This window comes from Adiantum capillus-veneris, chromosome 24 (genome assembly GCF_014529385.1).
Source record: "Adiantum capillus-veneris isolate H3 chromosome 24, ASM1452938v2, whole genome shotgun sequence".
Lineage (NCBI taxonomy): Eukaryota > Viridiplantae > Streptophyta > Polypodiopsida > Polypodiales > Pteridaceae > Adiantum > Adiantum capillus-veneris.
Window position 1 is genome coordinate 1,067,047 of NC_140954.1, and position 10,465 is coordinate 1,077,511.

General features: G+C 46.1%; 1 protein-coding gene across 1 annotated transcript in view; it reads left to right on the plus strand.

Moving 5' to 3' along the window:
• LOC147425816 (uncharacterized) overlaps window positions 1-9,268 on the plus strand; it is a 195,425-nt gene extending 186,157 nt beyond the window's left edge. The window contains exons 11-14 of the mRNA XM_086498070.1: window positions 4,728-4,813; window positions 4,951-5,563; window positions 5,653-5,730; window positions 7,723-9,268. Of these exons, the coding sequence (XP_086354196.1) occupies window positions 4,728-4,813; window positions 4,951-5,563; window positions 5,653-5,730; window positions 7,723-8,754 (1,809 nt within the window). The 3' untranslated portion in view covers window positions 8,755-9,268. The remainder of the gene's footprint in view (window positions 1-4,727; window positions 4,814-4,950; window positions 5,564-5,652; window positions 5,731-7,722) is intronic.
• Window positions 9,269-10,465: the final 1,197 nt, after the last annotated feature.

The following is a 10,465-nucleotide window of genomic DNA, read 5'->3' on the forward strand; positions in this document are numbered from 1 at the left end:
ACGCCCGCGTCCACACCCAACACCATCATTAACCAGACACTAGAGGAAGAGCAGAGGAGAAGGGTGCGCGCTTTACATGTGAGAATTTGCGGTCTTAAAGACAAAGGCAATGTGGACGAAGAAGTCACAGCCTTGATGGGGATTCATGAGCCGACACACACAAGGGCATGGAGAGTGGGCAACATAAAGAAAAATGGAGACAGTGGAGAAACCTCAAAAGAAAGAGCACTCATCCTCCGTTTTCCCTCCATGGAAGCAAAGAAGTCATTCTTGAAGAAAAGACCAACTCTTAAAGAGACTGGCATCTTTCTTTGGGACGATCTCACCCTCTCGCAGATCGCTCATATGCAGAAAGTAATGCCGGAGATTAGAGCGGCAAGGGGGAAAGGCAAGATCGCTTTTTACCGAGACGGAAAAGTGGTAATACTTGAGCGACGCTCCACATGACGGTGCGAGACTTATGGGACCACACTCAAAGTAGTTGCCTGGAACTGCAATGGATCTATGCGTCTTGATGTGGGTGCTGTTGAGGATAGCTTTACTGGAAGAGACATCATCTTCTACTCTGAGACACACCAAGCCTCTGGGCAATCCATGCCTCACATCAGTGGATATAGGTGGGAGACAGCCTACAGATAGCAGACACGCTCAGAGCACAGAGGGCGGGGCTCGGGAGGAGTGGCAGTGTTATTTAGAGAGGATCTGCAGCCACTGATACATATAGCCCGCAGGGACGAGCAGGCTAGGTACATGTGGGTGAGACTGAAAGCATAGACAGGCAGATACCTCTATCTAGCTATTTGTTACTTTCCCCCGAGTACGTCAGTTTATGCACCACCCAGAGGACAGTCCCCTTTCTCTATTTTGGATGATGACATATGGGAGTTCTCTAGGGACGGTGACATTATCATCCTCGGGGACTTCAATGCTAGGACTGCCCATTACCAGGCAATGTTTTATGATACTTTAGAGGAGATGCTGAGAGAGATAGATGTGGCAGAGATGGGCCTTTTCGAGACTATCACACGATATGGAATATACTGAGTATGGGCGACACCTGATAGACATGGGCACTGCACATGGAGTGGCCATCTTGAATGGCCTACAGAGATTTTTTGCTGCGGGAGGTTTTACATGCTTCCCACACAAACATGGGGCCAACACGGTGGACTATGTCATGGCACAACCGAATCTCATCTCTAGTATCGAGGATCTCACAGTTGGGCCCAGACCGGTCGGGGTGGCGGTGGATCATGCTCTGGTGTCAATGACCATCTCCTTCCATTTCAGTGCAGCACACAGGCCACGAGTAGCAGCCCCTACTCGCTACACATTCACAAGGGAGACGGACTCAATATACATGGATGGAATCTACAGACGCTTATGCACTGAGGACCCGGGGCGACCTCTGGAGGAGCTAACTACTATACTGACACTGACATTACGTGAGGTAGCAGCTGAAGCATACCCACACAGCCAGCCTGAGCAGAGCCGCCGATCTGGGAGCATGCCTCAGAACAGCTGGTACGATGAGGAGTGCCGCCAGACTAGAGCCAGACTTCAAAGGGAAGTGCTGTTGGGGGGCGTCACTCACAGAAAGTCACAGATGGACTTCCGATGCCTGGTGCGGCGGAAGAAGACGGCTTTTTTGGCTAGACTCGAGCAGGATCTATATCAGCTATTCTTGAGTCAAGACTCACGTGAGGCGTGGCGGCTTTTTCATGAGCAGTCTCCCCCCCCTCTATTTCCTCCACAGAGACCTGGGGTCAGTACGCATCATATTTGTACACAGTACCTGGACAACCGCCCTTCCCCAACCCCCCCGACCCATGCCCACATACATGTGCCTTTTTCACTGCCGAGATGGTGAAGAAATCCATTGATAGGATGAAGACTGGGAGAGCATATGATCATGAGGGCCTAGTAGCTGAGCATTTCATGCATGCCAAAGACCTACTAGCAGAGCTTCTAGCAGTTATGTTTAACCGTGCCATGTGTGAGGGCCTACCGGACACTTGGAGCCTATCTACAATCGTACCTATCTTCAAATCAGGAGACCCCATGGAGCTTGGGAATTATCGCACTATTATGATTGGGCACACACTGGCACGGTTGTATGCATCCATTCTTGAGCAACAACTGAGTAGATGGGCAGAGAGGGAAGGAATACGTGCAACTGCGCAGGCAGGATTCAGGAGAGGCTTCTCTACTCTCGACCATATCCTAACACTCAGGGCCATCATCGAAGAAGGCAGATCTCATGGAAGACGGATCTATTGTAGCTTTGTAGACTTCCGCAAAGCTTTCGACACGGTACCGAGAGCTAGACTGATGCGCAGACTACAATAAATGGGAGTACCCACAGAACTCATTTGGGGGATCATGGCATTGTACAGATCAGTAGTAGGGCATGTACGCACCCCGGAGGGACTTTCTACATCGGTTCACTCCACTATTGGGGTGAAGCAAGGCTGCCTGCTCTCTCCCACTCTTTTCGGTATGTATGTGGATGAGATGTTTGACTACATTGACAGCGATGGGGATAAAGGTGCTCAGTTGGCAGGGACATGGATTTTACTTTTGTTATATGTTGATGACATAGTGTTGATCTCCGAATCCCCAGAGGGAATGCAACGTCAATTGGATGCTCTGCATACGTTTGCCCACGAAAGTGGTTTGTCTGTCAACCTGGGTAAAACCAAGATTATGGTGTTTAATACCACCCCACAGTGGATCGGGAGGTCAGCACCTACACTCACATACGGCCAGGAGACGGTGGAGTACACAGACGCTTACACTTACCTTGGAGTGGTTTTTAGCGGACCTACATTCTCACTCAGAAGAGCAGCAGAAACCAGACTTACTAGAGCCCACGCAGCATTGGGTAGATTGGAGAGGATGTGTTCGCAGGTTCAGTTTCAGGAGCCTTGAACGAAGCTCTGGCTCTTTGACACCCTGGTGGCTTCAGCATTGCTCTATGGAACCGAGATATGGGGACCTTCACTGGATCACCACGGAAGGACGGGTCGCTCAGACGGATGGGGGAACATGGAGAAACCTCTCGTCTCTATGATCTCGCGGCTCATTAGAGCCAAGGCATCAGTACCACGGGCCATTATCCGAGCAGAGCTAGCGGCCCCCCCACTTGTGGTGGAGGCGCTCACCAGATCAGTCTCCTTCATAAACCGCACATGGGAACTTCCTAGAGACAGATATGCTCGCATAGCACCTGAATCCTCTCGACAGTTAGCCATACAAGGAGATACAACATGCTGGTATGGGGAGATGACATCATGGTTTCAGGCACATGGGTTCAGCATAGACCGGCTGCCACCATTCCATTACTCATTGGATGCACCATCTCTCACCCTTACACAATCAGAGATCACCAAGCTCATACGCCAAGACCTGACCCAGCAAGACACCAGAAGGACATGGATACAACCAGCACAGGAATTGGGCACGAAGATGGCTTTCTACAAAGACCACCTTCTCCAGCTTACGGAAGATGGTTTTGTGGCGAGACCCAGATACATGGATACCCACTTGTCTCATGGGATACGATGTGCTATTGGCCAGTTACGCACATCTTCTCACCAGTTGCGGATTGAGACTGGGAGATCCCGCAGAGGATAGGACATGCCCCTTGTGTAACATGGAACCTGAGACAGAGCTACACTATACATGTAGCTGCCCCGTCTACTACGAGATACGTGGCTGCTTCCATTGCTTGTTCAGAGAAGGTTTTGGACCACTCTCAAGAGTCATGGGATACGAAGATCAGAGATGTCTGGGTTTGTTCTTGCTCGAGCTGCGCAGACACAGAGATAGCCTGATGAATGGCAAGGCTAGCTAGTCTCAACGACGTATCACAGACTTCTTCAGAGCAGACACGGGACAGCCGCAAGAGCCACTCCCACAGCAGAGCTCCCCCTCGTCTCACACCAGAGGCGCACTGATTGACCGAGCGATTGAACTGGGGAAATCCAGGCGCCCTCGATTGCGAAGAACTACACAACATCGACGGAGGCTACGACAGAAAATTCGGAGCACGCTGGCCTGGCATGCACGACGCCCGGTCAGACTACTGACCATGGAGGAAATTGATGAGATTCGCCAACGACCGATGCTAGATCTCTTGTGATTCAGCTATCCCAACAAGCCGCCCATTTTGCTTAGTCCTTTGCTTAGTTCACATCGATCAACTTAGGACCCCATAGTATATATCTTTGTTTTGTACTGTTGTTAGGTTATTTTGTTACTCTGACTTTGTATCAGATCCACCACTTTGTAACTTTCGGGTCTCATAGGTCATTATGGCCTTTTGAAGACGTTAATATAACATTTCATTTCTCTCACACACACACTAACATTTCATTTTATTTCTCACATATAGGTGGTCCCTTTTGCCAATTTCTCCTTACCACGCTCCCCAACTATAGCCTTCATCCTGCCTACACTCATCCTCGTAATTCATTCCTGAGATCAATGAACACGATAAGTTCATTTGATTTGAAAATGTGAAAGTAACACGAAGCTGGGTGTAAATTTCATTTGATGTCAAACCATTGTTCAGTCTTTTGCAGGGAACGCTTTTCTTTGTTGCATCAGGGTGGTTCTATATGTTTTTTTACCATCAGTTTTAAATAACGCGAGATTTGTAATGGTCAAAATAGGTTGTGTGGTTCTGTGGACTCTAAATTTTTAATATCTATTGTTCAAAATAGGTTTTAAATGGTCTGCTCGTGGAGTACGAGCAGAATACATTTGGAGTTACAAAATGGAAAAAAATGGCGAAGTTTTTGCAGCAGAGGTATCGGAAAAAATATTCCTTCTTAAAACTACTGCATAATAGTTATGCTCTGACGGCTCATGGAGCCACAATTTCTAGCTTCTATTTTGATTGGAAAGGAAGTGTTTAAGGGATCACATTTGTGATTTCTTTCGCAGCTTTGAGGGTCCATTGTCTGACCTCGTGAAAAAATGGACCGATCAGAAGGCCACGGACAACACCTCTCTCCAGTTGAAATGCCGGTCGCTTGAGGAAAGGTTGTTATTATTAGGAAAACAGCTAGATTCAGCTCAGAGGGATGTACAGGACTGGAAAAGGAGGTTTGAAACACTGGGAATAGAGCACAAAGCTTTTGCTGAGGAGTCAGACTCCAGATACAGCCTCCTCCAGAACAAGTACAGTAATCTAGAAGAGAATGCTGCTTCGCTCTCATATCAGCTGGAAATTGTAAGAAAAGAAGCATCAGATTGGAGAAGTAAGTACGATCATTTGCTGTCTACACGTAAGGCAGAGGAAGACCGTATAGTTGGAGAGAATGCAGCATTAAAAAGCAGATGTAGCTCTGCTGAAGCAAGGTTGGCTGCTGCTAGAGAGCAGGCAGAAGCTGCTAAAGAAGAAGCTTCTGAATGGAGGAGAAAGCATGATGCTGCTCTTAAAGAGTCCAGAGAGTCATTAGGGAAAGCTTCTGCCATGCAAGAATCGGCTACCAAACAAGCTCAAGCTAGAGAAGATGCTTTGAGAGCAGAATTTAGCTCAGCAATGGCTTTGAAGGTGAAATTTAGGGTTTGAGTGAGTAATTCTCTGCTCCCTGTTGAGTGATATTTTACATTGTTGAGCTCATGTGTGTGGCCGTTTCACAGGAGAAGGAGTTGAACAATGCACATTCAAAAGCAGAGAATAGTGAGCAGCGCCTGGTGGCTTTGAGTGCTCGTTTGAAGGTACTGTGTTTGACAGTGTCATTGCCAATTGTCTTATGTGAAAGTAAAAGATGCATGTCTGCAGGAGTCGTGTTTGTCAATGTCATTTCCAATTCTTTTGTAAGGATGCACACTACAAGATCGCATATTTTGCAGTGAAGCATCCAGTTACCTGCCTCTTTTTTTATTGAGTTACAAATTAGGGGTTGCTTGCTTAATCCCAAATAACGTTTTACACAACTATCTTCACTTGCTGTTTAGTTGACTCATCTGGAGGCTGATGTGTTCAATAGAATGCCAGAGAATTATTGGCTTGCCAGGTAAAGCTAATGCTTTGCAGATGTCTGATTGGCATTTCAAGTAAGGCCATTCATGTCGATCAGTGTAGCACTTGTCCTTTCGGTTTGCTGTGAAAGTTTCTAACAGGAGAGTGCCTGGAATTCTTGAATGTCAGCTAATAGTTCTTTAATTGTGTGTTTTGGAAACATAGTTCTTAAGCGTGCCTTCACGACTGACATCTTGAGAAATCAGTGTCAATGTTCTTGGCTTTATTTTAAAGGACTTGACTCTAGATTAGAGAAGCTGTCACAAAGTGATGATGTGGCATGCCCAAGTGGAAGAGAAATGGCTAAGTGGACAAGAGAAACTGAACCGACAAACTTGAAGAACCGGCTGTGGGGCCTGGAACCCTAGAAGACAGAAGCTTGCGCTCTTTCCTAATTGCGTTGACATATTGACGTGGGAGGTCGTACGGATGCTGACGTGGCACGACAGAGTTCCGCGCCTAGAAGCATTGGCCCCAAAGACTGGCGCCCCTTTTGGTGTTTCTTTATTATTAATTACATCAAGGTACAACTCCCGAGGGTCATCTACTCTCAGACTGTGTGTCCAGATGCTCTGCAGAGTGAGGTCCTAAGGGCTCTTATAAACAGTACAAGGGATGCCCAAAAGCATAGCCCCAAAAGTCAGCATGTCAGCGCGATTTATGGAAATCTCTTTCAGAGTGCAAGCTTCTGTCTTTTAGGGTTCCAGGCTCCACGGCGGGTGCTTGTAAGTTCTTCAAGTTTGTCGGTGCAATTTCTTTTGTTCACTCTGCCATTTCTCTTCCAGATGGGCATGCCACGTCATCACTTTGTGACAAAAGCATATTGGATGTTCTCTGCAAATATCAAGGCATGATGATATCGAAGCACTTCACGCAAGAATCGGCTATCTTGATTACATCCTGATAATGTCTTGCAACTCGTGGTTAAAGGAACAAAACTGGAGAAGTAATCCGAAACTCGGAGGCATGGTGATTTGAATGAGTAGTGGTTTCACCAGTGAAGACCAAAGAGACCTAGAGTCGAGGTGAGCTGGGAAAAAAGGGTTACAAAAGGCATCCATCAGGCTGGAAAATCAGCTCATAGCAACTGGAAACAGTGTGTTTTAATTTAGGACAAAACTCTGGAGAACTTAGAGATGTGCCATTTGGCCTGATGGCTAAGTACTTTTATTTATCACCTCTGTGAACTAGCACAGGAACAAAATGGAAGTGAGTCCACAGCCGGGGGGCGGGGGGAGTGTATGGGCCGCCGTTGCACCCAAAGTTGGAGTGCAAGGTGGAGCAAAGGCAGATATTTGAGAACAGACAAATGCTGGAGGATAGTTGGTTGTCAAAAGACTTTTCAGTAATTTGCAGGGAGCAAGTAGAGGTAGAGTATTGATTTGAATCATTAAACACTTATGCCTTTGTCAATACTATGCATGATGAAGTTGATGGTTATATTGTCTAGTGGGTGACTACCATGAGTCTGTAGCTGCACTTTCCTTTGTCAGTGAACTTGGGATTCATCCACGTATATGCCTTTTATCATCCCCAATGTAGGACTATTATAAGAGATTGAGATGTGCCATGTCTAAGTTTGGTATTTGAATGCTGGATGTTTTTCTCAAAAAAAGAAAAATCTCTGATTGTTTTAGACAAGAAGAAATACATCGGTAGAAAATTAGTAAAATTGTCAACTTGTACAGGATCAAGAAGCAGAGATGGATTCGCAGGAGGAGGAGCTAGTTACGCTGAGAGCCGAATTACGGCATCTTCAAACTGTTGTAGATGCTGGAAAAGCTTCATTGTCTTCTGCAGAAAAGGAGCTCGAGATAATCAAACAGGAGAAAGTTCATATTGATGAAAGGAGGTTAACAGAATTAAGAAGGCTCGAGGAAGCTGAAGAAAAATGCAGGGCGGCAGAAAATGAAGCAAAACGAGCTTGTGAGATTGCTGACAGATCGCGGGAAGCTGCATCCTTAGCAGAAAGAGAAAAGGTGGACGTTGAAAGAATGGCTGTAGAACGCCTTGCTTCTATTGAGCGATTGAAGAGGCACATCGAGGATTTAGCAAGGGAGAAAGGATTAATATCAGCTGAATTGGACAGCTTGAGGTCATCGGAGCAGGAAGCTGTACTGAAGTCAGCATCTGCTGAGAGGCGGCTAGAAGAGCGGGAGAGAGAAATGGAGGAGCTCTTGCAGTCAGCACACGAGCAGAGGACTAACACCGTTCAAGTGTTGGAAAGCCTCTTAGCCACAGAGAGGCAGGCTCGTGCAGAGGCGAATGCGCGAGCAGAGGCTCTCTCTTTGCAAATGCAGAATACACAGGCGAGGCTAGATTCTTTGCAGCAGGAGCTGACCACAGTTCGTCTAAATGAGACAGCTCTAGAAACCAAACTTAAAGCTTTCTTGACTGAACAGGGAGGAGGTGTGGGCTCGTCAAGGAGTAAGCGGCCTCGTGTGGATGAATCCATACAGGATATGGATCTGGATACAGATCATAATTTGAGACGTAGAGGACACACAGGCAATGCTGAAAATGGCACTCCAGCTGAAGACACTTCGACAGGTGCCAACGACAATAATCCATCAGATGTACAGGACTACACAAAGTTCACTATTGCCAAGTTAAAACAGGAATTAACAGCAGCCGGATATGCAGAGGACTTGCTCCAGCTGAGAAACCCGTCGAAGAAAGATATTTTAAGTCTGTATGAAAAGCTTGTCCTCAAGAAATAGGCTGGCAGGAATACAAGATGGCAGGTATTGAAAGATAGAAATGTGGAAATGGTTTCCTCAATTCTTTTATGGGCACCCCAAATGTCATTCTTCAGTCTATTGGGTGGATTGGTACTTGGAGCAAGAATGATCTAACAATCTCTCCTTGTTGATTGATTGTCATGGCAACAACCTGGGCATTGTTGCTGTTGGGGATGAGGCTACGAACAAGCTCAACATTGTCACGGGTGTCCACAAATTGGGCCTTTGTTAGTTAATTTGCTAGGTCGCAGCCAATCATCGTCTAGCCCAAGTTTAGGCTTATATTGCGGTCACAGAAATTATGGAGCAATGTTACTCTCAGATGTGGGAGTGCGTGTTCTCAAATCTGGAAAATCTTGGGCTTTGTATTCTTTCAATGTTTGACTTTACCCGAGCTATCAACTGCAATGATACTTGCTTAACGAGGGATTGTTTGTACACAGTCAATTAAGATAGATAAGCAGGGGACTAGAAGGCCTGCTGTTCAGAGGGATATACCTCGAGTATATGGTGCATGGAGTTTTCCTGTTCAGTATCGTTATTGATTGGTTAGGATAACTCCCTTGACTTTCTTCGAGAGAGGGGGGGCAGGGGGGGGTTTTGAGAAAGGTAGTTGTGGGTCTTGTAAGCCTCCCTCTCTCTCTCTCTCTCTCTCTCTCTCTCTCACACACACACACACACACACACACACACACACACTTTTTTTTTTTTGTAAATCCAAAAACGCCATGTGACAGATGGTGAGCTTTTAGCCGTTTTTGGTGGCTCACTGCTGTTTTGTATAGACGAGGTGCATGACTCTTCCTCTGGAGGAGGGGGAGGAGGGGGGGGGGAGGGGAGTGGCAAATGAACTCCCAGCCAAGACTGCTCACCATCGTTTAGTATATAGAGCCATGGGAGAAAAACCTTTGTTCCCAAATTGCTTACACAAGTATTCTTGCAAATTGTGGAAATTTCCAGAATTCCTCTCAAGTTATAGAACATCCCAAAATGACCTAGAATCATTTTGGGATGGATTTGCCCCAGTTTTTGCATAGTCTAGACTATGACAGTGGAGATCTATTCTGAAGTGTCTTGACACAATGCATTCAAACCTTGTGTTATCTTAAGAGTAACAATTTACTAGGGTATTTGGTAATTTTCCCAAAATAATTCTACCATGATTGAGAGAGAGAAATGAAATGAAATGTTATATTAACGTCTTCAAAAGGCCAAAGTGACCTATGAGACCAGAAAGTTACAATGCGGTGTATCTGATACAAAGTCAGATTAACAAAATAAATTAAACTAGGATAACAAAATATAAATACTGTGGGATCCTAAACTAAGCAGTACAATGTGAAGACAATATGGGAGGGGAGTAGAGACCCATCTTCATAGAGATCCATCTTCATCTGCACTCTGGACGATGAAAGAGTATGGCTTGAATCCGTCGCTGTAGCCTCCTTCGAGATTGTGTAGCTCCTCTTCTCCATCGGAGTCGTCTAGATCTCCCTAGCTCCAATGCTCGGTCTATGAGATGGTCAGTACTGTGGGTAGACCTCTCCACTGTTGGTTTCTCCTCTGTCTATTCTTTTGGGTGTACAATATCTAGTGTAAAGAAATCTGTGATCTGTCTCTGGGGTTGTCTCTCTTCAGCTCTCCTCATTAAAGTTTCTCTATGCTTGTGTAACTCAAGTAGATATAGCCC